General features: G+C 55.5%; 5 protein-coding genes across 5 annotated transcripts; 4 read left to right on the top strand and 1 right to left on the bottom strand.

The window, feature by feature from the left end:
• Window positions 1-440: 440 nt before the first annotated feature.
• Window positions 441-879, bottom strand: EsH8_VI_001049 (mitochondrial 37S ribosomal protein mS37; the record flags this gene model as incomplete). Its single annotated transcript, XM_083272302.1, has 2 exons — window positions 441-607; window positions 774-879. The coding sequence occupies 2 exons, from the start codon at window positions 877-879 to the stop codon at window positions 441-443; spliced, it is 273 nt and encodes a 90-aa protein (XP_083127476.1).
• A 928-nt stretch (window positions 880-1807) lies between these two features.
• EsH8_VI_001048 (uncharacterized protein) lies at window positions 1808-5477 on the top strand (the record flags this gene model as incomplete). Its single annotated transcript, XM_083272301.1, has 2 exons — window positions 1808-2661; window positions 2714-5477. 2 exons carry the CDS (start codon window positions 1808-1810, stop codon window positions 5475-5477), a joined length of 3618 nt encoding a protein of 1205 aa, XP_083127475.1.
• Window positions 5478-6259: 782 nt separating this feature from the next.
• Window positions 6260-8011, top strand: EsH8_VI_001047 (class I SAM-dependent methyltransferase; the record flags this gene model as incomplete). The annotated part of the gene is made up of 6 exons (XM_083272300.1): window positions 6260-6315; window positions 6808-6893; window positions 6943-7095; window positions 7161-7198; window positions 7252-7298; window positions 7354-8011. The coding sequence occupies 6 exons, from the start codon at window positions 6260-6262 to the stop codon at window positions 8009-8011; spliced, it is 1038 nt and encodes a 345-aa protein (XP_083127474.1).
• A 1125-nt stretch (window positions 8012-9136) lies between these two features.
• EsH8_VI_001046 (WW domain-containing protein) lies at window positions 9137-10597 on the top strand (the record flags this gene model as incomplete). The annotated part of the gene is made up of 3 exons (XM_083272299.1): window positions 9137-9227; window positions 9338-10333; window positions 10395-10597. The coding sequence occupies 3 exons, from the start codon at window positions 9137-9139 to the stop codon at window positions 10595-10597; spliced, it is 1290 nt and encodes a 429-aa protein (XP_083127473.1).
• A 1789-nt stretch (window positions 10598-12386) lies between these two features.
• Window positions 12387-13954, top strand: EsH8_VI_001045 (NADH:flavin oxidoreductase/NADH oxidase; the record flags this gene model as incomplete). Its single annotated transcript, XM_083272298.1, has 6 exons — window positions 12387-12548; window positions 12599-12667; window positions 12723-13158; window positions 13215-13287; window positions 13351-13381; window positions 13442-13954. The coding sequence occupies 6 exons, from the start codon at window positions 12387-12389 to the stop codon at window positions 13952-13954; spliced, it is 1284 nt and encodes a 427-aa protein (XP_083127472.1).
• Between the last annotated feature and the right edge of the window lie 11663 nt (window positions 13955-25617).

Genomic DNA, 25617 nt, shown 5'->3' with positions numbered 1-25617 from the left:
GTTTTTTTGATATGATTTAACGTGTCTCCTACTGTCATAGGAGACGCCGTCGAGCTCTTCTCCGTTTTTCGATTTGTGGTGTGGTGTGGCAAGTCCTCCCTGCCGTGTATGATACATAGTATACAACATCCATCCTCTTGAACGCCTCATCCCGTGTATGATGATAAAAAGTGATTGTACATCCCACGAGCCCAACGACTCTGCCGATTAACCAAGGGGGAGAATTCGGCCCGGCCAGCTCTTGTTCTGCCACATCGTCCAATCTGGCCCGCCGTGGACCGCCCTTCCACCGGCGTCCTGTCCACGCGGTCGTCCTAAAGAACATTGACAAAGAATTTCCGTGGGCTGCGGGTGACTCAGTGCCTCTGTGCCATCTCTCTTTTCGTTCTCTCTCGTTCTTTCTCGTCCCGTGCGGAATGGTATCCGAACACATTCGTCGCTTATTTGCCCTTGGAATGGGGCACCATGTTGTTGTACATGCGGCCGAGGTGGTAGTTGATGGTGGACGAAGGCTGCTTAGGCTGCTTAGGCTGGTCCATGCAGTTGCGCAGGGCATTCTCAAGGGTCGCGCAGCCGGCGGTGTTGTAGCCAGCAGAGGCCCAGCATGCTAAAGGAAGACATGTTAGTCCATTGGGTTGATGTCCTCAGTAGGGGGTTCAAGGCCTTGCAGTAACTCAATACTCAATGGTGACATGCTGGTCATCACAATGGGAGCGTCCCTCGGAAACAAGACGTTGGGTTCCCATATGAGAATGGCGCAAAAGGGTACTCACCGAGAACAGAGGTCATGACCTGCACGCACGGTTGGGCCTGCTTCTTGTTGGGTTGGCGGACACGGAGGACCTTGACAGGCGGCAGGCGCATCGGTTTTTGAGGCATGGTGGGCGGATGGTTTTTTTGGATTCGAGATTGATCAACTACGAAGGGGTTTCTGGTCGAGACTATGCGATCATGGATGGATCGTCGAGACGGGGGGACGGGGGTCGAATGGGCGGTCGTGGATCCTATGCGGCCGTATAGCTCAGCTCACCAAAAAAAAAAAAAAAAAAGCTCCTGGGTCGTCAAACCGACACCATCGCGAAAGCTTTGATGCGGGTGCCGAACGACCAGTTTTCGCCAATCACGTGCCCTCAGCCTCGCGCGCCCCGTCCGGGCTTTGGCCATTGGCCGGAAACGCGTGGCGGGTTCTCGCATGGTGGGGTAAGACACGGTACCGAGGGACGCCTGGCGCGCGCCTGGGATCCCAGCTGTTCCTCTTGGGGGCGAGCAGCGGAAACGTCTAGCGCGGAATCGGGAGCTGCCGATTGGCCGCCTCACCCCGAATGTAAACAAATGGAAGGTTGCCCGTTGCGCCGACAGCACGCAGCCCACCACACCAATTTTTTCTTAATGCCGCTTCCCTCCAATATCTGACCCCGATCCTTTCCCGGTTCTGCATTTAGAAGCGAAAGTACCTTGAACCTTTCCTCCAAGCTTCTCCCGTCGCGGTTCGACAAATCACACAACACGCCCGTTTCGGCGTCCGTCGCACCAGATCCAACCTCCCCCGTGGTCACGAAGACTCGGGAACAGAAGCTCTCCCGTTAGCCTGCTTTTTTATAGCTAGCTTTCGACTCCTGTCCTGCTTTCTCCGCATCCTCTTGCGCTTTGTTTACTTTGGAGCCACCGTGCGGTCCTCCCATCGCGCGGTTTTTCTCCATATCGTTCGACGGCCGCGTCGCGCGTCGCATTCCATATCCAAGCTCCCACACTACTTCGCACCATCATTTAACCTCTCCGCCCGGTCAATGTCTCGTCCCTGTACACGATGAGCATCCCCGGATTTACCTTCAGCCCGCCCGCGGGTGACGCGACAACCACATCCCCAACTTCGCGATCCTTCACCCACGTCAGCCCTAAGATGGCTTTGGCTGGCTTCTCCTCGCTCGGTGTCTCCCCCAAGCCCAAGGGCGCTATGACATCGAGCCTCTCGTCCCTCTCTCTCGACTTCACCACGCCTACAAAGGCTGGCGTTTCACCCACTTCCAAGTCGACCTCCAAGAAGCCCGCGCCAAAGTTTGCATCCATGTCTCTGGGGGCTTCACCGCCCAAGGCATCATACAGCACTGCGGAAACACCGAGGCCCAAGAGGCTTATTACGCCTGGCTTCGCGATAATGTCGCTTGGCCAAACGACAAAGACGCCTTCGCCAAAGAAAGTGTCCTTTGCCGATGCTAGCTTCCAGTCCATTAGCGGCTCCACACCGAAGCGCGTGCGCGGACTTTCCCCGAAGTCGAGTCCCTCCAAGCCTGCAGTCTCCGACTTTTCTGTCATGTCGATTACCTCGCCGAACGCGTCCCCGACCTCGCACGACCTGTCTCCCAGCGCATACTTTGACTTGGATTACGAACAATTCGAGACACCCCGCGCATTGGTCGAATCGCCGTCCAAGGCCGCCGACAGTCAGGAAGAGCAGGACGAGAGCAGCTCCTTTGTGCAGTCTCCCTCGAAGCTCGCGGAAACAGAATACGAGACCAGCGCCGTCTTCCAGTCCCCCTCAAAGGCCGACACGACTATGCACGACGTTTCCATGATGTCTGACTTTACCGTCGCATCGCCCAGGAAATTCCAGCCCTACACATTCGCCTCTGTCGAACCTTCAGATGCGGCGAAAAAGCTATGGTATGTTGCCCCCCGCGTAACACATGCATCGGCCTCGCTAACCCCTTTGTAGCGTTCCCTTCAAGCCCGAGTTACACGAAGAATTCGACTTCTCGCCCGCACTTTCCGTCCCTGTCCCTCGATTCGCCCGTCGCCGGGCACGTACTCCGCGCCTGAAACAACGACGTAAGGCCAAGGGTGTGATGCTGGAGAAGGCAATCGCCCAACAGGTTGCCGAGTCGCTCACCGTCGAAGAGCTCGAGGCAGCGGCGCAGTTCCGCCACATTGCCGTGAAAGACGACCTGGCGTACGCCATCTGCCCCCGCAAGAGGCAGAGAGTAGCCGAAGAGATTGACGATTCCGAGCCCTACTGGTTAATGGATAATGGAGGGGGTGGTATTGCCAGTGTAGTTGAGGCACGACGTGTTGTTCGCAACAACCTGTTCCAGCTGCCGTCGGGCCCGAGTGTTCCTCAGCAGCGCCGTCAGTACCATGCAGACATGCAAAAGTACGGCGAGGTCATTCCGCCAACGAGTGGCAAGAGGAACTATGACGGCGCACCGAAGCGCGCCTACAACAACGACCTTCTCACCCACACCATCATGAAGCCTCTCCTTGCTTTCCCGATGCCGGATCTGAGCTTCGAGTTTGTTCTCGAGTCGGCAATCCGCGATGCGAACAAGGCACACGGGCGCGAGCAGGCTAGGACTCGGAATGTCAGACAGCCGATTGCCATCTACGGAGAATCAGACTTCTCCATCATCGAGGAAGAGGAAGAGCCGCAAAGCCCGACCGCTAAGCTCCCGCACTTTCCCTCAACCGCCACCCACCAGTCCAATGCAAGCCGCAAGAACAGACTGGACCAAGGCGCCGTCAACTTGCAGTCCAAGATTATCGCTCTTACATCCCAGCTGCCTGCCCAAGAACCCGCTTCTCCCTCCCCTCTGTCCTCTCCCATTGGTCCGGGCTTCACCTTCGAGGTCCCGTCGTTTATCTCGTCGCCGATCGTCACGAGAGCGAGTGACGCAGATGAGGCCGAGGAAGCAGAGAAGGCCTCTGAGGAGACGGCAAGCCCAATGGTCGTCTTCAAAGACCGGAGCCAGGCGGCAGACTCCGCTTTTAAGAAACGCCGTTCCCTGCCGGCCACCCGCCGTCTTTCCTTCTCGACCCCTCTCCGCCGAGCGTCACTCCCCGCTGCCGGCGCCGGCCAGCTTCCTGTGGTGCAGGATCTTCAGGATCCAGCATCCGGGTCGCTGGCGGTTGCTCCCGATTCTTCGGTCGAGCTCCCCGCGGTGCATAATCCCCTCGAGGTTGATTTAGCATCTGCGGCGGCCGCCCAGGCTTCACCGTCGCCTGCCGGAGGCGCGGCGTCAGCGTCGCCGCTCCCTGTGGGGTCGTCTTCGCCTGTCGTCGTTGATGTTCGAGAGAATCCCGATATCTTTGGGTCCTTCCAGGATCGCCCTGGCTCGCCTGTCCAGGCGCTCGCGTCCCTCACTCGTGTATTCGAGGAGGCCAAGGAGAAGAGCGACCCCAAGGTCATTGTCACTAAGGAGGATGGCCGCCTGATCGTGCGATTTAAGGTCTCGGACGAGTACGCGTCCTTTTTTGCTGACGAGGAGCCCGCGATGCCTACTTCGCCTATGAATCAGCTTGCCGAGTTGCCTGTCGCTTTGGCCGACCAGCAGGAAGTAGACGAGGAGGAAAAGGAGGAGGAGGAGGAGGAGGAGGAGGAGGAGGAGGAGAAGGAGGAGGAGAAAGAGGAGGAGAAAGAGGCGGTGGTAGAGGCTGTGGACGAGGTGATGCAAGTACCTGCCAAGATCCTGGATGACGAGGCCGACATGGCCATGCTTAGAGAGTTCATGTCCCGGCACGCTGCCAGAAAGGCAGCCAAGGCTGCGGAAGCCGCCGAGCCTGTGGCCCTGGACCCCACTCCCGTCACGGTTCTTTCACCTGTTCACATGTTGTCCGTTCCGATTCTCCCGGACGCAACCGCCACCCCCGAGCGCACCCAGAGTGTTTGGGCGGATACACCCGTCTTCTCGATCACATCTTCAGCGGAGCGCCCTCAGCGATCTCCACGAAAGGCGTCTCCGGCAGCCGCCTCAACCACCCGCCGGCCTCTCGGAGCCCTGGACGTCAACAGCCCCAGTCCTAAGAAAGTCAAAAGAAAGGCCGACGATGTCGACGAGCGAGAGGTGTCGCCAGAGAAGCAGCCGCCGAAGCGTCAGCGCAAGACGAGGGCGGATAAGGATGAGAACGAGAAGCCCAAGGAGACTGGGGAGGCCCCGCCACCAGGTGTCCGGACCCGTGCCCAGCGTGCGGCCGAACGCGGAGACGCGCCGCCGGTGACCAAGATCCCGATGCGGCACCAGGGATACGCCAAGATGAGAAACGGCGAGAAGGACTTGGCGGCGATGACGAGGCAAAACACCCGCGCGAATAAGGGCGACGCGATTTCGGCCGAGGAGGTCCTCGAAGCCATGAAGAACGCGCCTCCCATTGTCGAGATGAGTCCAGTTGCTGCAGCCAAGAAGGACGGTAAGGCCGTCCAGTGGGCCGAGCAGCTGACCACGACCCGGTCCATGGAGCCCTACCCCGTGGAGTGCCCGCTCAGCCCTGTCGAGGAGAAGCAAGCGGGCAAAGCCACAAGGGGCAGGCCCAAGGGCTCGGCCGCCAAGCCGACGAAGATTGGCAAGCCGGCCGTGTCTGCTCCCAAGACGGAAGGGGCCAAGGTCACCAAGCCGAAGAAGGTGACTGCGGCGGCAAAGAAGGAGCTGGGCTTGAGCGCCAACGGCACACCAGCCAAGCGCAGCCGTAGGATCGCCGAGAAGAAATGAGGGAACTGCAAGGAAGGAGTGGTTGAAGGAAGAGAACGCATCGGGAGGAGGGAACGAGGAGGCAGCATTTGCATCACAAGGGGGAGGACACGGCATTTGCATTCACCTGATGACGGGAAAAGCATAAGCATATCTGTTGGCGTTTGGGTACATTGTTTTACTGTTTGGGTTTTGGTATTGTCAGCTTACTGCTGGTTTGCATTCTCAGAACCGCCCGGCGAGGCGTTTGTTTTGATTGGTGTTCGAGTTCAGCTCTATACCCACTGCTTCTTTTCGAACATAGAGACAGGACGGCGGTACCTTACGAATTACGATGACGAGTTTGCAACCGAGCCTTGGGGACTCTTTTGTTTGCGCCGTTGAGCATTGGCGAGAGCCCCTGTTCCCGATTGTAGCAGGCTTTTTGTTTCCTCATGCAGCTTTTCGTAGTCCATTCGAGTCCATCGGAACCTCCAGCCACCGAACACAAAATCCAATTCTAGAAAAGACTCTTACCAGAAAGCCGTTTAGGAATGTTCCCCTCAATGTGATGCCACCCCAGCCCAAGATCGCAATGACCCGAGGAGGCGGGCAAACCTCTCCATCGGCGCAAGACGGCGCGCGGGAGAAAAAAAGAGGGGTAAACATTCCTCAGCACAGCGCCTTTGTTGTCCACGGTTGACCGGCAGCTCGGCGGGGGGGGCAGACAGTTGCATTCCATTGGCCTGGATTCGACTCCCCGGGGAGTCTAGAACTGGGATGCGAACTTTAATTGTCGACGGGGCGAATCCCCGGGACATTGGATGCGCTTGAGGAGTCTGCATCCGGATGCGTACGGGGCAGGCCAAACAGTCGTTTTGTCTGTCCCCGGCAAGCCAATCCTGTGGTATTGAGAGGAGAGTGGGTGGGAACAGAGCTACAAGAACTGGAATGTCCTTCGCCTTGAGACAACTAAAAAAATCTGACCCTCTTGTACCCCTTGTTCCCAAATTCTTTCGCGTGGTTTGTCTGCGGTTCTGCTCTTGCCCATTTGGCACAAGGGACCCAAAGGAGACTACAGAGCAGCAAACCGCCTCGCAAGCACACGACTTTCGACCTGGGTGATAAGCAGCGATGGCCGAAACCACCTCCCGGACGACTGCGCCGGTCGAGCCTGCTGAGCAGGAAACACCGCTCGAGGTTGACGAAGGAATCGATGTTCGTAGACCGGATGATCTCATGGGCGCGGGGGGGGGCTCTTACTGACGTTGTGCTCAAAGGCTGGCAACGCTTCAACGACAGATGACCAAATGTGATGAGCTCTAAACTGTGTGCTTCGTCCATCTTACACTAACATCTCACCATGTGCCAGTTCAAGCTACACCGCGTCGCTATCCTCGAGCGTCATCGACTATCCCATAGAATACGGTCGACGGTACCATGCCTTCCGACCGGGGTGTGAGCTCCCTCGCCTTGTGATGATTCGTCTGAGAACTGACACGTCTAGCCTACTCGTTCCCGAATGATGAGGTCGAAATGGAGCGCCTGGATATGGCGCACGCGTTGATGGCCAGGGCGATAGGAAGCAAGCTCTACTTGGCGCCCGTCGAGAAGGAAAAGATTCACCGGATCCTGGATATCGGGACCGGTACGGGTATTTGTAGGTTACCGCCCTGCCTTGGCCTCCCAGCTTCTGTTTTTGATGCTGACGACATTCGATTGCAGGGGCTGTTGAGATTGGCGACATATTCGAAAATGCCGAGGTAAGTTTCTTGCCGTCTTCCTCTTCTTCGTATGAATCAATGAGGCCCTAAAGGATGAGCAGGTTATCGGAAACGACTTGAGCGCAATCCAGCCAACCTGGTGCGTGAACTTCTTGTTCTTGGTGCAGCCATTCCTTGCTTACTCTCCGACGCAGGGTGCCCCCGAACGTCAAGTTCGAAATCGATGACGTTGAAAGCCCCTGGATCGAGGGGAAGAAGTACGACTTTATCATGTGCCGGTACATGGCCGGTTCCATCCAAGATTGGCCAAAACTGGTGGGAAACATATACGAGTATGTTCTCCATCTGCAGTTACCCCGTCATTCGGCCTCAGTCCTTATCCGCGGCCGAGGCCCCCCCCCGGCATTTCTAATCAAAGCCCATAGTAATCTGAACCCCGGAGGATGGGCCGAGTTCCAGGACATGAGCACCGAGTACTACTCCGACGACGGGACCTACACGCCGGAACACGCCACCTGGGGCTGGAACAAGGACTTCGTCCGGACCCTCGCGAGCATCGGGCGCGAGCCCTGCCCGGGACCGAAGCTCGAGGGCTGGGTGCGGGAGCACGGCGGGTTCGAGCGCGTGTTCCACCAAAAGTTCAAGACGCCAATCGGGCCCTGGGCCAAGCTCCCGCACCACAAGGAGCAGGGGCTGCTGAACCTGGTGCAGATCCTGGACGGGCTGGAGGCGTTTTCCATGAGGCTGCTCTGCGGCGTCCTCGGGCGCACGAAGGAGGAGGTGCTGGTGCAGCTTGCGGGGGTGCGCCGGGAACTGAAGAGCGGCGCATTCCATTCGCTGCTCGATTTGTGAGTGTTCTCTTTTTATTTCCTTTTCTTTTTCTTTTTTTCGAGGAATGGTTCTTGAGGTTGTTGCTGTGGCTTATCGTCCTCGCAGGCATGTGGTTTATGGGCAGAAGCCCGTTGCAGCCGAACCTTAGCAGCGGTTGGCCGTCCTGGTGTGGATGGCAGCATGGTATGAAAAAGGCTTACTCCTTGAAATCCCCGCGGGTTCGGAGGGGCATTGCTTTGAGTTGCAGCCCAGGATGGCCAGAGTTTTGATCTTGCTCGGGTCTCCTTGATGGCGTGCGTGCCCTTGAAATAAGGCCATGAATGCACGAATTGTCCGGTGCTCTGTGTGAGCCAGCTCAACATACCCCAATGGCCAATTGTGTTTCTTTAAATCTCATGATAGTCCTGTACAGATGACACTGGCAGCCACCCTGGCCCAGGCCGTGTATGCCATCACCCTGCTTTTGCAAAAGAGGAACCTGCAAAGGAGGCCAATACGCAGCAGCGCTCAGCCCTACAGAGATGGACGGGTCGTCCCGCAGGCCAAGTTCGGACGATGGCATGTCGAAAAGGTGGGGGGACCGTAAATAACTGCGAGTTTAATTGAGGGCTTCAAATGGAACATTGTTGCAAAATAAAAACCCCGGAGGCAGCCCGCGTCTCCTAGTGCCGCTCATCCCCTCCTCTGCATGATGACTTTGTACAGGGTCAAATAAATAAAGTGAGAAAATAAGAACCCCCCAAGAAAAAAACCTGCCGCGCTACCGAGAACACGTGGAGGTGCATTCTTGTACAATCGACGACCTGCAGCGACGGGCTCCAGCCGCCAAACATAACCAATCTGACGTGCAGCGCATCTGCAGCCCAGGAAACCCATTACGAATCCTCCGGCACGGGGGAGCGCGGCGGCGGCTCCTTGGGGCTCTCTTCTCTCACCTGCGGCCCTATTTTTTTGCTCATCTGATTTTCTTGCCCCTCGTGGCCCGACTCGCCTTTATCGGTCAGTTGACACCACTCCCGACATAGAAAGAAAAAAAATACCCCGAATCTTGGCGACAAAGGAACGGATTTCCCTTTTAACTTGGATTGTCACTACCGAGAGGGGAAATTTTTTAAAAGAACCCGACCGGAACCGCGCGCACACACGATGTCGTTCTTTGGCAACTTCGACGTCGCGAAGCTGGCGTCGCAGCTCGGCAACTTCAGCATCCCCGACGACCCCGAAATCATCAACGCAGGTGAGTGACGGTGCCCCTCACCTCGGCTCGCCTCGCGCCTCTTTTTTTTTTTGTTTACCCCGCCTCCGCGACTCATCGTCAAAAAAAAACAGACTGACCAAGCATCGCAGGCCACAAAGACTACGGGTACAGCAACTACGGCTCCTCCCACGGCAATGGGTACGACGGCAGGCCGCCCTCGGGCTACGCCGGCGGCCCGCAGCAGGGCGCCGACCAGTACAAGCGCGAGCACCCCAGCGCGTTCGGATCCAGCGACCCCGCGCGATCCGCCTACTCCGACCCGGTGTCCCAAGGGTCGGCCATGTCGTCGGTGGCGGCTGGCGTAGCGGCGGGAGCCGCGACGGGCGCCTACGGCCAGTCGCCGTACCCTTCGTCCCCGCAGCCTGGGCGGTACGGTGAGTCCGGCGATGCGCATAGCCCGTATCCGCCGCCACAGCAGCAGCAGCATGACTACGGACGCCCGCCGTCGCCGCGTCTGCCCGATGGCTGGATCAAGCGCTTCGACGAGAGCCGCGGGCGGTGGTACTATGTCAACCAGGCCACTGGCAGCTCGCAGTGGGAGCCTCCTGCCGCGCCTTCGCCCGTTGTTTCCCCCCCGCCGATGTCGCCGGGCTACGGTGGCTACGGCGAGCCCGCCAGATATGGCGGGTACTCACCACAGCCCGGGTATGGAGGACCTTCACCCCAACCTGGATATGGCGGACCTTCGCCTCAGCCTGGATACGGAGGGCATTCGCCTCAGCCCGGATATGGAGGACCTCCACCCCAACCTGGATACGGTGGGCACTCTCCCCAGCCTGGATATGGTGCATATGCCGGCGCTGCTGCTGCGGCCGGGGCCGGTGCGGGGTACTACGCCAGCCAGCACTACGGACAAAGTCAACACCAGGGTTATGAGCAACACAACCAGAGTTACGGCCCACCTCATTCTCAGTCCTACGGCCAGCCTCAAGGGCAACAGTACGGCCAGCCCTATGAGCATGGCTACAGTGGCGAGGAAAAGAAGAAGAAGAAAAACAAGAGCGGCAGTGGAAATATGCTGCTCGGCGTGGCGGGCGGTCTTGCGGTCGGTGCCATAGGAGGCGCTCTCATCGCCAATGCCTTTGGTATGAACCTCCCCCCCCACTCCTCTTCTCTCCCCTCTCGTTCAAGACTAACTATTTCTAGACTCTGATTCTGGCTCTGAGCGCGGGCACGCGTACGATCGTGACGAGAGTGACCGCGAGTCCCTGCGGGAGGCAAGGGAGGAGTATGAAGAAGCGAGAGCGAGCGCGCATGGATCGGATGCCAGCAGTAGTGACCGTGAGGACCTGGAAGATGCGCGAGAAGACTACGAAGAGGAGCTGGAGGAGTACTATGGAGACGACTGACGCGTTCCCCGTTGTTTTTCTTCTTCTCGCTCGGTATACCTCGGGGACTGCGCCCTTTTCTATGGAGATCAGATGCATGCTTGCTTAGATTCTTTAAATCATGATTCTCTGACGGGAAACATAAGATGCCACTGTACAGAAACCATAGCTTAGGTGGTATCCACGTTGATTCGCCAATCACCTCTCTCGTAACTAAGAAGGGGTGCATGGCTTATCCCATCTAGTGCTGACTAGCTACATTTCTGTCAAGGTCAGATAGACCAATTACATTCATTGGCTGTGATTTTAATCCATTCAACAACAATTTAGAGTGAAACTGGGCGCGGAAGCGGATATTCCAGGTCTTGGCAAGACAGAGCTAATTGGCACTCAATGGGATACTGGGTATCACAGGATACCCGTACGGGTGGTAATCCAAGCGTAAGCAACGAAAAGTCAAAACTGGTACTGTATTCTGGTATGTGTATGTGTAGAAAGTAGCTAGGTTGGCAGCAGCAGCAGTAGTGAAGATATCGCTGTTGGGTACATCTGGCCTCTCGACAATAGGCGCTCTACAGCACGGCAATGCCTTAACGAAGTAAATGATGATCAGAGTGGTAGTATCTGTTGGAGTAATCAGCCAGAATACAAGGAGCCGGCCAGCAGCAGCAACCGGCTGCGGCAACGGCCGCGGCAGCGGAACCCGGAGATCCGACCTCCGGGCTGCCAACACCCAAAAGTCTTCTCCATTCATGCTGACAAGGATTCTCCCCGGTGGAGCTTTGAATAAGGTAGTTACACAATACGCACACAAGTAACCCAAATACGTTTAATCCGTATTCGACAGCTTCTTCAGCAGGGGAAAGGATTGTTTTAGGTACAAGTCCACTCACTCTTTCCCACCGTGTGGCTTCATTCGGCAAGCCGCTTGCCGTCGCTCCCCGGAAAGCACCTGCTTACACGGGCGATGGCCTCGGAATATCTAATAAAAAAGAGGGCGGCGCGATTATGTAGAACTCGAAATTCGAACAGTCATCTGCTCTTCAGTCCGGTTCTAGCTTTTCCACCTATGATGATATCATGGGTACTAGACCACTAGAATAACCCCACTCCCATTGGCAGCTTTTGTCGACGACCCAGCTGCGCCTCCTTGCAAAGTCTTTGACATGTTGGTTTGCAATCTTTGGTCTATCACCCCCATCTACAACCCAGTAGAGGCTCCACAACATGAGTTATACCGGCCAATCTCTAGCGTGCGTGATTGGTCAGATCATGGCGCCCTAGTGAGAGAGTGGTGATTTAAGCATACTCGGAAAATAGAACCCGCGTTCATTTGTAAGCTACGAATCGAAACCTCGGCGTGGGCCTCCCTAGCATAACCTTGACGACGGTAAAGCCCAGTGGAGACACCGAAGTTACTCCTGCACCCCATCTAAATGTTCCATGAAATTGGATTTGCCTGTAAAGCAGCAATATTGAGTGGCGACGTGAAAACCGATGGAACAACTACACTAGTCAATGTCCGAGTAACGCCACGACCCTGTTGGCGAAACAAGCATGCACAGTCCGGCTAGTGACGTATATCACGAGTCAGACAGCGCTCATTGTTAGAAATCATCTACCATCGTTCAGGACAAGCAAAATGCGAATTACATGTTTAGGTAAGCAACTGTGGCTCTTATAAATAAAATGCTACGCTTTGCCTGCTAGTCATCGAATGTATTTAACCTCAACAAGTAGTTTCTTCTACTCTCACTTCATCAATTTGAAGCTTTCCAACCCCTTCCTCTCTCCTTAACAATCGCCCTTCATGTCGACCACGCAGCAGAACGCCCAAGATGATGGCAACAGGGCAGCCCCTGGTATCCCATACTTCACACCTCTCCAGGATCCGCCAGCAGGCACCGCACTGCTTGCGGAAGGTCAGAAAGACGTTCCAAAGCTATTCCGCCCCCTCAAGTTGCGAGGCTTGGTATGTTGTGGCAAACTTACAAGTCTGCAAGTGTGTGCTGATTTCTCCAGGTTCTTCAAAATCGTATCGCGCTGAGCCCCCTGTGCCAATACTCTTCCGAGGATGGCCACTGCACAACGGTAAGCCAACAAACAACAAACTTGCCCGATACTTGCCAATTCTGACCTGTACCAGTGGCACATTGCCCACATGGGAGGAATCGTTCAGCGTGGCCCGGGAATCTCTTGCGTGGAGGCCACGGCCGTTGTCCCTCAGGGTAGAATCACCCCGGAGGACGTCGGGCTCTGGAAAGATAGCCAGATCGAGCCCCTGCGAAAGGTCGTAGAGTTTGCACACAGCCAGAACCAGAAGATTATGATCCAGCTCGCACACGCTGGTCGAAAGGCGAGCACTCTCGCGCCGTTTCTGAGCAGGGGCGGCGAGGTCGCCAAAGCCACGGAAAACGGCTGGCCAGACGACGTGTACGGTCCCAGTGCTATTGCTTGGGACGAGAAGCATGCGCAACCGAAAGAGATGACTCTCGAGGATATTGAGGGCTTAAAAGCGGCTTTTGCTGCCTCTGTCCGCAGAGCCTTGAAGGCTGGCTTCGATGCCATCGAGATCCACAATGGTAAGGTTGAGCTGTTAGACACTCTCGTTGACTTAATACTGATATTGGTTATGTAGCGCACGGGTACCTCCTACACGAATTCCTCTCGCCAGTTAGCAACCTGAGAACTGACAAGTACGGCGGAAGCTGGTAAGTCTTAAACACGGCGCACTAATCTTGTATCTCACATGACTTAACCTCGAATGTGTGTAGGGAGAACCGAGTGAGGCTGACATTGGAAATTGTGAGTCCTTGACATCCTTAGTGCCAAAAACCAACCAACCACCGCTGACTTTAAATGCAGGTCGAAGAAGTTCGCTCAATCATTCCCAATGACATGCCCCTCTTCTTGCGAATCAGCGCCACCGATTGGTTGGAGGAGCAAAAGGACATCCCCGAGTCGTGGACCGTCGACGACACCGTCAGGCTGGCCCCGATGCTTGCCGAGCGCGGCGTCGACCTTTTGGACGTGAGCTCGGGAGGAAACCATTACAGGCAGCACCCCCACGCCAAGCCAGCGTACCAAGCGCCGTTCGCGATCAAGGTCAAGGAAGCCGTCGGCAGCAAAATGGCTGTCGGGACGGTTGGCTCTATTGACAATGCCACTCTCGCGAACGATCTCCTAGAGAACAGCAACCTGGATCTGGTGCTCGTCGGGAGAGGCTTCCAGAAGAACCCCGGCCTTGTGTTCGCTTGGGCGGACGAGCTGGGTGTACAGGTCAACATGCCGAACCAAATCCGCTGGGGATTTGAAGGCAGAGGAAAGAAGAGTGGCACACCTGCTACGAAGATTCCTGAGCTCATTGGTCAGGCATAAAGCTGTCATGGAATCGATACAGGCTCAGTTATCGTTGGTCGTTGAATAGATTTTAGAGCGTGGGGCACGAGGCTAGAGACATAAAACGATAGACACGATTGGACAGTAATCCAGTACTTCTCTAAAAACTTGTCTTTTAGTCTCCCTGGATTGGCGCACGCAGCGAGTCAGTTGGAAATACTTGCTGACGAGTTTGAATTTGCGCGGCGTAGAGCTTTACTTGGAAGAAAGGGTCATTCGGGTTCACTACTCTTTAGGCTTCCTATACCAATGGCTATAAAGATATTGCTGCGTACTCTAATACCTTTTATCGGCCTTTTTGCCTTTCTTATCATTATTAGACGTCTTGTCAATCTAATACGTGTGGAAGGGCTGCAACACTTCTTCGTGACGTCGAAAAGGCGGCATGTCACCACCTAAAGAAAACCGCTAGGCCTCAGAACTTTTCGCAACGAGAGGGATTTCAGGCTTCACCTCGAAGAAACACGAGCAACGTTCTTGCAAATCGCCAGGATTCTAAACATTTCTGCTAGTTCGTGCTCTTCGGATATTAGTAAATTGCGAACATATCAAGAGGTCTCATTTGTACAAGCCCGTCGCCTGGTATAATAACCCACCTTTTACATTTGCCTTGCTATATTCGAATTTTGAGACTATTTTCCTGCCACAAGCCGCCCGCAACGCGCGAATCGCGACTTTCGAGTTCCTCTTCCTTCAACCATCGCCGGATCTCTGCAATGAGTCGTTCGACTTTTTTCGGGCACTCGTCCAACATCCGCGGCCGCCCGAAACAGCACGGAAGCGGGCAGTGTATCTGAAAACATCGCCAATAGATCGATCTGCCTTCTGGCCAAAGAACCAGAATACACCGCCGGTGCAGATGTCACCTCGTGGATCAAAAATACCTCGGTTTTCTCTGAGTGCCAGTGCCATAGAACATTGGGCTGCTCTAATTCAATCCGAGGATGGCAAAAATGTCCACACGTATGAAATCAGAGTCGAAAATGGACTCATACTCCCCCATGTCAGACGACAAGGGCTGGCCTACTTTGAAGAACTGAGCAGGTTACCGATTATCGGCTACACCGACTTTTCGGATCAGGCCATCATGGAATGGTATGTATAATTCGTCTTCCGCAACATAAATGGAACAGTAAAGCTGACTTTATTTTGCACCTAGCGAAAAATGTTCGGGAAGCCATGAAGAACGACTACCATGTCCTCACAAACAACTGCCAACAGTTCTGCATCCAGCTCCTGCATTGCGTATGCATTCCCGGATCTGCCAAAGAGCTCATGTTGCGACGAATATATATACCAATTCGATCACAACCAGAGACTATTCACCTATTGCTGATCAGTCTCGTGAACCAATCCGAAGAAGGAATCAGTATTTGCCCCATGCCAGTGCCAGCAACCTTTAGCAAAGTCTCTGCCACACTCATCGCCTTATTGGTGGTTTATATTGTGGTCTCCGTTCAAACGCTATTGCCTGCACACCTATACGCGTGCGTCGTTGTAGCTCTCGTTCTTGGCGTCATGCACACAGATATCATGAGCCTTCGGCATGTCACTTTGGAGTACTCTTGGAATCGAGATATGAGGCTCCGGGCAGAAGAATTTTTGGACGCTGCGTATGAAGACATACCGCCGGGTGATGGATCATGTATGATTGAGCACCAGAGGAAGGAAGAACCGGAGCGACGGGCTATCTCATCGTTTCGGGCGGTGTTAACGGAATATGATGTTGTTGGTATCACAGGATGCCCGTACGAGTGGTAAATCGAACGAAGAGCAAAACTGGTACTGTATTCTGTAGATGTGTGTGTTAGAAAAGAGAGGCAGCCAGCGGAAGCAGGAGTTGTGAAGATATCGCCGTTAGGCGGCCCGGAGGTAGAATCTCCGGGCCCGACTGCTGCCGCTTCCCGCGGGCTGACCGCCTGCCTGTATTATGGCTGGGTAATCCAACAGATGTCATGATGGAATTGAAGTCGATAAAAGCGCACAGCGTAAAACTGAGGCAATCATAGTATCGTAATTGATATAATTGACTTGGGTACGCTTTATAAAGGATTGAATAGCGATTGAAACTATTCAGAAGTACATCTCAGTAGCGTATTACCTATTTTGAGTCTTCATCCCACGCACTGGGGAATTCCTAGCGTGGCTGGGGATATTAACTGCCTCTAAAGCACCAATGTAGCTTTGCAGCACCTCTACGAGTATAGCCGTATAACATGTGAGCAACTGGAAGAGTTATTGCATTGCAGTAACGAGATTTTAGCTGTACTCATGAGAGCACAATAAAATATAAGATGCATGCCAGGTAGCGAGGTCATCTGGAATGGAATGAGCTTGCGGCTTTTGTTTATTTTAAACTGCGCTACTGGTAGGAATAGGGTATTATCATGTACAGAGCCCGCGGCAGTCCAACTCGCGGCCTGGAGACACATTCCAGTACGTGAAGTGAGATCAGTCCAGAGACACCACAGCTTCATAGCAAATAGACTTAGATATTCGGCATGTGCTCGTTTAGCCATAAGTGACTTTAGTTCTCTTGTGGTCTAGACCGAGGAATCGTCTCAGATAACACCTTCTGCCTTGAAGCGCGAGAATCATGCTTGGCATTGTTTGGTTAGGATTCTGTAATCAGACGTTGGAGACGGGCTTGTCTCATCTAGACTCCAAAGGGAGCAATGTTGAATGGGCATTGCCAAATTCAGACAAAGATTTGTGAATAAGCTCAAAGTTGTACATTTTGTTCGCATATCAGTCAACCAATCGAGAGATTTTGCCTTGCGGCCCATTTTGTTGTCGGCTCATACGTGGAGATGCAGCGGTTTTATGGACATATCGGCCGGTGTGTGCTGTCAGAGGCAGATGTTCGGTAATGCATTAATCCATTTCTTCCCTCTCCCTTCTCAGCTATGCAGGCTCGACAGTCATCTCATACGCGAGGTTTGCTACAGGATAGCATTACCTTTTTTGTGCCGGAGACAACTGCTTCCACTTGCTGTGCACAGTTGTTACTCATGGTGTGCGCATCGGATATCGATAGCAGAGTCTTGCCACGAAAACCTGTTTTCCAAGGCTGTTACCAGACGACAAAAACTTGACGTTGCCGAGGATAGTCAGGGGGGTTCCTGATCGCCGACTGGTCCTTCGTCAGCCCGTGTTGGTCTCGCCACCAGCTAAGGTGGTTTTGCCCCCGTGATGGAGCCCCCAATCTCTCCGTGTCCCCAGTCTTGCTCGTGCCCGAGAAGAGGTTGGGCATCATGTACATTCCGAGGTCCTCAAGACTTCGTCTCCAAGGCACCAGAGACAGAAGAACGGCGCCGAGGGAGCTGCAAGCACATCACAAGAACATATCCAGCATGCGGAGCCTTGGTATCCGCAGGTCGCTCGCCGTCGATGTCATCGCTTCATTTGGGACACTGACCCGAACGACCGGCAGCGTGGGTCGATCCCACGTACAAGGGACGGGGGTGGAGATGAGCGCTGGACGGCGACGGAGAAATCCTCAACTGCCGCACATGTGCAATTGGATGGCATAAGTCGGCACAGTGAGGCACCTCGGAGGCTGCGATGACACCAAATCACCACATCCTCCCGCGAGGAGCAAGAGTTGCATACACCCTTGAGCGACTTCGATAGACAGACACCTTGAAGCTTCCCCAAGGTAACACGCATGGTTCCATTCGCAAACTCCGCTCCACCGGTCAAGACAATGGGATGCATTTCGCTACCCAGTTCGTGACCCCCGGTCATTATATGCAAGCACATGCTGCGAGATACGTTGGGTGGTCACCGACGGCATCCGCAACAGCGATCTCGGTGTAAAGCACCCACCAAAGCAAGCAACACGAATGAACCGGCCCAGATGGTCCCGCTGGAGATTTGGCGGCATGGCCGGTCCGCCAATCAACGGCGTCAGGCTCGAGTAGTCGAGGACTGCTCGTAGTGCACTATCGGAGGGCTCCGCCTCGCTCAGAAGGGTCGGTACGAGGGAGGCGTTTCAGCGGCCTGTCGATGGGCGCAATACTCCCGGCGGAATGGCGCATCTGGGGCAATTTTGCCGCCAGGTATCCGTAGGTGGTAACGTACATAATTACGCCTCCCCACGCATGGCAAACAAACGCGGACGGCAGCGGGTGGTGGGGCGGACCGTCGAAGCGAGCCAGCGTGTCGGCACGACGCGGCGGGTGACACATCGCGAGCAAACGGCCATGCTTTCTTTTTTTCCCCTTCCTGATTCTGCGTGCTACAGGCAACGAGTCAGTGCCGGAAATTCGGTCGACGCTGAATGCCGTCTATCGTGACAACGGACAGTCGCTGGCTGCCTCGATGCCGTGTAATAGAACAGACGCCAAGGCGGAGAATGTCGAGTTCACCATGAGCGGTGATCTAAAATAAAATAAATCTGTATGGTAATACAAATCCCCCGACCCGCCTTTGCGACGGCTTCTCGTCGAGGAGGAGGAGAGGAGGGGAGGGGGGGGGGGAAGAGGCAGAGAACAGAGAGGGCCCAGCGCGACAGCTTCAGGCGACCATCACAGGTAAATCGAACGCCCAACCGTCTCACATCTCAGGAAAAGCATGCGGGCCCTGCTGGACAGTGTGAACGCCCCGAAGCCGGTGGATTCAGGGGTGCAACTGATGCGAATCCACAATGGCGATCTACCATGTCAATCTCCATTGCGGACACTCCTTTTTTTTCTCTCTTTCTGCCCTTCCCCTTCCCACTGGAGCACCCTGTCAGAGAAATTGTCATTGAGGCAAAGCCGCAGGGCTCATTCGCCTTTACGTTACAGCGACCGGACAAGAATGGAGCCGGTGGTGATGTTAAATGAAGCCCCAGAGAAAAAGAAAAAAAGCCCATATCGGAAATATGGCCCGGAATCATTTCATCAGATTCCGGATCCATGCCATTGGGAACGCCGAGACAGCCCGCCGGGACTCCCGCTGATTGGCTCGGCGGTTGGGCTGGCTGGGGTGTAAACGGCACTGGCGCAGCCACATACATACACATACATGGCCTACATACCAAGCAGTGTAATTAGCATTCCACCCGGAGCCAGCCTGCCGGGACTTTTCGTTTTGCTGCCCTTGGGCTAGGCGGGCAGCAGAATGGAATTTGTCAGGGTCCTTGGCCTTCACGAGAAGAAGAAGAGACAAGGGCGCTATGGCGAATGATTCGCTCCCTGCTCATATCATTACACCACAATACAGGGTACACCACCTACCTGCCGTGGAGAACAGTGAAATAAAAAATTCTGCACCAGAGGAACGGAACGGCCGGTCGTGATCCACGGCGCTACTCGGGCGGAACCCACGCGAAAGGGCAGGGCAGGCTGGGACACGCCATCCAAAAGTACCACAGCCCATTCGCCATCCGACATTGGGCAACAAGCCAGTGCGAACGTCTCGCAAAGGTCCTGACTGCTGGACGGACGACTTGAAGTCTTTCCAGCCGATGAGGCTGGCGTCAAAGGCCTGTCATAGCACGTCCATGGCCGTGAGGCATATATGCCGCCCCCCTTGCACGCGCCGCCACAGGCAGCATGTTTCAACAGCATCCAAATATCTGGTAACGGGCCAGTGCACAAGTTATTATTATCGTCTGCCGCGTCTGGTGTCGTTCGACAGGAGGACGGCGTCGCAGAGCGGCGGCGCTGTCAGGGTCGGGTTCTTCAGGAACCCCTCCATAGGCACTAGAAGGGAGCTAGAACCTCCACCCAAGGTGACAACTTCTTCAAGGCCGGGGTTCGCCTGACTCGTCGGTGCTCAATCTCACGACCTGCGTCCTCGACGGGCACCCGTGACAGTTATTTGGCGGGGCAGGCCCCCCTGTATGCAGCTTGACCGGTGTGGAGAATGCCATTTATCGTCGTCTCCTTGTGGTCAAGAGGATTTGCAAGACGCCCGCACCACTGACCCCTCGAAAGTCTAAACAGCCCAGGGCGGGCCAGGGGGGGGGAAGGGAAGGAGCTCCAATACAGTCAATCTATCTGGTGGCTGTTGGATGCTTGGTGGTATGCATTTCGCCGGTTGGCTCGGACATAGGGAAAATTCTGGGTTTCCTTGCACACATCGCTTCGCAACCAATCAGTGCCAGCATCGGCTCGCTCGAATATCGAAAAGAGACAACGGTTCGTTCCTCTGCCGCGGTATTTGGTAACGTGCGATATATTGGTTGACCATGTCGGTCGGTGTGCGGCATCGAGAAACTCCATGGCTCAGTTAAGAACCCGGAAGCAATTTGTCCGATATTTGCCAGCGGCACTACGCCGATTATTCACTCAACGCGCCGCTCAGGTCGTTGTCGTCGAAACGAAACCCCGCCGCCCAAAAAATGTTGAGGGGAGATGGGTTCGACCTATCATCAAACCTCCGGCATGCAGAGACGAACTCGAGGCCATGCCATCGGGGGGGGGGGACCCAGAGTTCACGTGCTGGTCAAAGCGACGTTCCCTCCCCTCCTAGGTCACGCTGAGGACTCGCGTCCCACGTGAGGCACCGCCTGCCGATCCTGATAGACCCCGTCTCATAGTAGAGAAGCGGCGGGATCTCGACTGCGGACTTTGACTGCTGGGGGCTTCAACGAAATGATGGCAACGTCGAATAAGGTCGTACGGCAAGGGAGGCAGCGGAGAACCACGGACCCCCCTCGACCGTCGTGGCAGTATCGCAATCTTGTCTTGGCGCTTTGGGCGACTACGTGGACGTCGAGTAACGTCGAATGTCGGTTTCGCAGCACCGGCGACCTCGCCGAACCGGCACAAACCATAAAGAGGTTAACTTGCTGGAGACGAAGGTTTGCGAGGGTCTGATAGCTGGGACTCTGCCCCCCCCGTACGCCTGTCCTGTCGGCTGGCACTGCGCTTTCATACCCGACCCAGAGTGGTGGGACATGGGCCATGTCAGGCGGCCGGATTGGATCTTCAGCAGAGCCGGCATCTGCCGGTGCAGGCTTGTTGAGTCAGGCACAGGGCGACAGCACCTCAAGACGGACAGACGACGAAGGCTCGAAGCCGGGGAAATGGCGTTGGCGTCGGCGGTGGAAATGAACCGCTCGCCCCTCCATCCTGCTAAGCTTGATGCCTTGGGCGGCGACGGCGCGACGGGCTTCCCTCTTGGTCTCTCGACGAGGAAGACCCATCGCGAACGACGGGCGGGCTCCTTGCTCAACTCGAGGCACGGTCATCCATCCGCGATGCTACCGGCCCGGGGCCGGGCGGCAAAGGGCCGGGGGCTGACGGAAAGGCTGCACTAAATTGATAGCACTGACTGACGAGCAGCGATGGGACCATTGTCCATGTTCCATGAACCACGTATGGCATCCGCTTGCCCAAATGACGTTTCCACGTGGTGAAAGGGTTACCCCGTCGGGCGCGTACATACATACACCAAGGTCACAACCACTCTGCGGAGCGAAAGTCGAGAGCGAAGACGAGGCGAAAGATGAAACGTCCCCCGAAAATGGGACAACGGCCACTAGCGCAGAGCGGTCGACATTACAGAGGGTGGAGATGATCATCTGGTGTCATTGAAAACAAAAAAGGACCTGGTGGACGCGACGAGGGGGACGGATGCCCACCTTCGTCGAGGCGGCCCCCCTCACCCCCATTCCCTTAGATGGGAGTCCCAGCAAAACACGATTGCTTGGTTAATGCCCAAGGCCCTGCCTAGTTGGGGAAATGGAAGGAAAAAGAAAAGAAGAAGGAGAAAGAGGGCATGTCGTCAGTCGCAAAGAAGCGGTGACACTATCGTCGGAGATGATTCTATCTGTGTCGGAGGGTTTAGAGCACCCCGGGAAGAGACGCTCCAAAGCCGTACTAGCGTCGGCACCTTGAGGGCAAAACGGAAGGACGTTGGACGCGCGCTGGGCCCTGCGGTGTGAACCGTTGGCGAAAGCGACGCGAGATGGCAGTGAAAGGGTTGCTCAACCTCGTTTCGCCTTGACGAACTCGAGGATGATCTCCGCAGTGCAGGGGGCTTCGCCACGTGCCCTGTCCGGCCTGCCTCTCCCCCCCTCCCCTCCCCTTCCCCCCTCTAAACCTACAAACGCCCTCAAGGCCGCCCGTCGATCTGGTTGAAGAATCATCGACGTGGGCGATGAGACTGCCGAGGCATAGAACATCTGCACTGCAGAGCGCGCACTTTACAGGGCCATACATACGAGACGTCGAAGGGGGGCACAAGACGGATGCACGAGCCAACACCAACAACCCCCCTGTTTCCACCAGTTGCATGCGAGGAAGGGAGTGTGCAAGATCAGGGCCATGCATACGTACGTATGTACGCCTATCAACGCCGTTGCATTCTACGGAGGATTTGTCCAAGCCAAGATATCGATATCGTCGATCCTCTTGAGGGAACTTCCCTTTCACGTACACCACAACGAAAGACAAGGCAACGAGCTAGCGTAGCCTCCCTGGTCGGCCGCCAGTTGTCATTCTTTGAGGCGCATGCTTCAGCCGTTTGCTACTGCAGCCATCATGCTCGTTCGGGTGGGTTCCAGAGTCTGATTAGACATGGGAAGTGCCGCTTGACTCAGGTGGCCACATCTGCTGAAGACCAATCTCTGGTCTCGGTGGGAGAGCGAAGAAGGAAAAAAAAAAAAAAAAAAAGGGCACTAGAGAGTTAGCAAGGGGCAATCTGTTTGGCCTTGGCCCCATGGCCCAGTGGCACACTGCACTAGCCCGGCTGCCAGTACCGTTCGTTCTTCAAAGGCAAGCCAAGCCCTGCCGGCACCAGGCCGCCTGCGCGCCAGCATTGGTTCTGCATCTACCCTTGCCCTGCCTGCCCTGCTGCTGGCTCCTCACTCTTCGCATTGCTATGGCACTGCGTTTGACGCGAACGCGGAGAGTTTGCGTGTACCCGTGTACCGCCTTTTGGCGCCATGCACAAGTGTACCCTTTACATTCGGCTCTCGTCGTCATCCCCCTGTCTCGATTTCCATAGTACCAGAGTTCTGACATGTCGAAAGAGGGTACGGATAGCGCCAGGGATGATGCAATGTGCCCCTCAGTCGTATTTTTTCATCTTTCCCTTTCCCTCCCTGGGCCGTTCGTCCTTCTCCGTGGTCAGTCTCGCCATATCACGTCCACGAAGTACACTACCAATTAGGTCAACAATCACACCCAGACCCCTTGGACGAGGGGGGGGGTCCCTGGCAGCGTCCCAGCGGTTTCTGGGCCATGATGGCACGCAGCGAACGCACGTTCTCTGCTTCCATAATCCCTGCCTGGAACCTGAAAGTCATGTGTCTGTGTGGGGAGGGGGAATGGGAATGGATTATCAATTGGCACTTGGCGAGAAAGGCCAGACAAGGGAGAAGAGGAAGAGGGAGAGGGATAGAAAGCGGAGCGGAGCGCGCAGAGAGAGGCAACAGAGCACCAGCAGCAGCAGCAGCAGCAGCAGCAGGAGGACGATGATGGGGCACCGCCTTGTCGAAGCTGGGATGGGACTAATGCTAATGGCCACCTCCCTGACCACAAATCTCCCAAGGGTGGTTAGCTCCGTACTGTGAGGAAACTTTCTTTCCTCTGTCCTCCTCCTTCAGGAATGGGCTGGCCTAGCGCAGGCTCCTTGGGCCTTTGGGGCCACCCACCGCCGTCCCAAAGTCCGCCGCGCTCTCAATCTTATGTCCCCGTCGAATAGAAGTCGGAGGATGCACAATTTTCTAGGGGACGAGCCGAGCGGTGCCTGTTTCGCTGGCTCTGCACTGCGAGGGGGACCCTCGCCCCTCCCACTTCCCTCCCCTGGCGCTGACTAAATGTCAAGAGCCAATCTTGTTGGGCAGACTGCTGCCCTATGGCAAGTCTCAGACGTCTGGCGCAGAAACAACCTAGTGGCCGCCGCGGGTTGTTTGGCTCACCGGCGCTGGCCGGACGAAACCAGTAAAAAAAATAAAAGAGTCCCGACAACGTCTCGTTGGCCTCTCCCTTTTCCCCAACAGAGCGTATCCGTATGCACCGCTTGGATTACGATACCTATGGTTGGCGACGACATGGGGAGAGAGGGATGGGGGAGGGAGGGGGGCGCAACATGGCAGCAGACCGGTCCAGGACAGACCAGACCAGACCGAGCAACCGATGAGAAAACGGAGATGCAGACGTCGGAGGCCATGTACCATGTACTGCCGTACCTGGCCGAGGGGAGGAGGGTTGGTTCCCCAACGCCCATTTCATGCTTTGGGTCTAGGTTATTACCCCGTACGTGTTGTGCAGCAGCAGCACCGTGTACGGCACTCGAACAAACAGCACACACTCCCCAGAGAGGCCCAACTGCCTTACGCACACCCCCCTCGGCCCGGCTGGGGAGCCAGAGCCTGAACCTGAGCATGAGCCCGAACACTGCAACCCTTTACACAGTTCCCTGCCCGATCCGCCCGTCATCTTGAACAGGCAAAACCCAGGGCTGGGTTCTGGGGGTCGGCAAGCAGCGAGAACGCGCGACCACCATACGTGGGGCCCATGATGCTTGCCCGCCGTCAAGTGTGTATGTAGTGTGGTCCGGTCTGGCTGGCTGGCCCGTGGTTCTGTGTCACTGGTCTCTCTGCACTGGCTCTCTCTGGCACCCCGTTTTGACTTAGATGTATATTTATATATACCTCCGACGTAGCGGTACTTGTATGCGGCCTAACCTTGCAAGATAAACCCAGACACATTCTTTGCGAGGGTCCCCTCCCCCCAAGCGTTGTCGACTGACTCCATCTGAGTCTCCAAAGCACTGCTATATACTCCGTGCACCACCAGCACACCTCACACACACACTCACTCGCACTCCCGTCCGTCCCAATCCACCCTTGGACAAACATCCTCGACTTTAAATACACAACGCGCCCACCTTTCCTCCTCCTCACGACGACCTCGTCAAGTTTTCTGCCCTGTGTAAAGACTCTTTTTTTCAAACGTTATATACGATTACTTATTTTTCGACCGTCGCCAAGCCCGTCTTTGCCTTTTAACTGTACCAATTTGTTCCCCGCCGCCGGCCACCACCCACTCTCGCTCGCACCGACTAACACCCACTCTGACCCGACCTCGATCTCGCCTTTTCCACACCCCCGCGTAACACGGCCTTTTATTTTACTTTACTTATTCTTTTCGAAAAAAACAAAGAAACAAAAGGAGAAGCCATGTGCAACTATACTCAAGTGCGTCTTCTCGATATTTGGGAGGGGGGGCCTGGCCTGGCCTGGCCGAGATGAGGGATCGGCAAAACATACTGACTTTGGTTTCTTGTTTCTAGAGGGAGTTCCGATGCAGTCACGTTCGCTGGATCGTGTCTCGATGGTGCCCGGTCTACACCCGCACACAACGCCGCTGTCCGCCATGCGTGACACATTTCGAGTACAGGTACAGACGCATTCTTTCTTTTTTCTTCCCGCTTTCCCACTGCAGATCATGCCAGCCTGCTTCCCCCCCCCCTCCCTTCACTTCCTTTTATTTCCGGCTCTTTGGTGGATAGCAAAACTGACATGTGTTTGACAGGGGAGATGAAGTCTGTGGTACGTTTCTTGTCAATTTTTCTACACCCTGCCTAGGGTCCATGGTCTGCTGCAAAAGACGAACCAAGAAAAAGACCCCGTCTCTCTCTCTCTCTCTCTCAACTCCACCCAAACCCCGAGTACTTGGGAGAAAATGGGACCGGCATGG

Source organism: Colletotrichum jinshuiense, chromosome 6 (genome assembly GCF_051148585.1).
Source record: "Colletotrichum jinshuiense chromosome 6, complete sequence".
NCBI lineage: Eukaryota > Fungi > Ascomycota > Sordariomycetes > Glomerellales > Glomerellaceae > Colletotrichum > Colletotrichum jinshuiense.
Note: the sequence above shows the minus strand (reverse complement) of the source record. Positions and strands in the feature narration are given on the sequence as shown.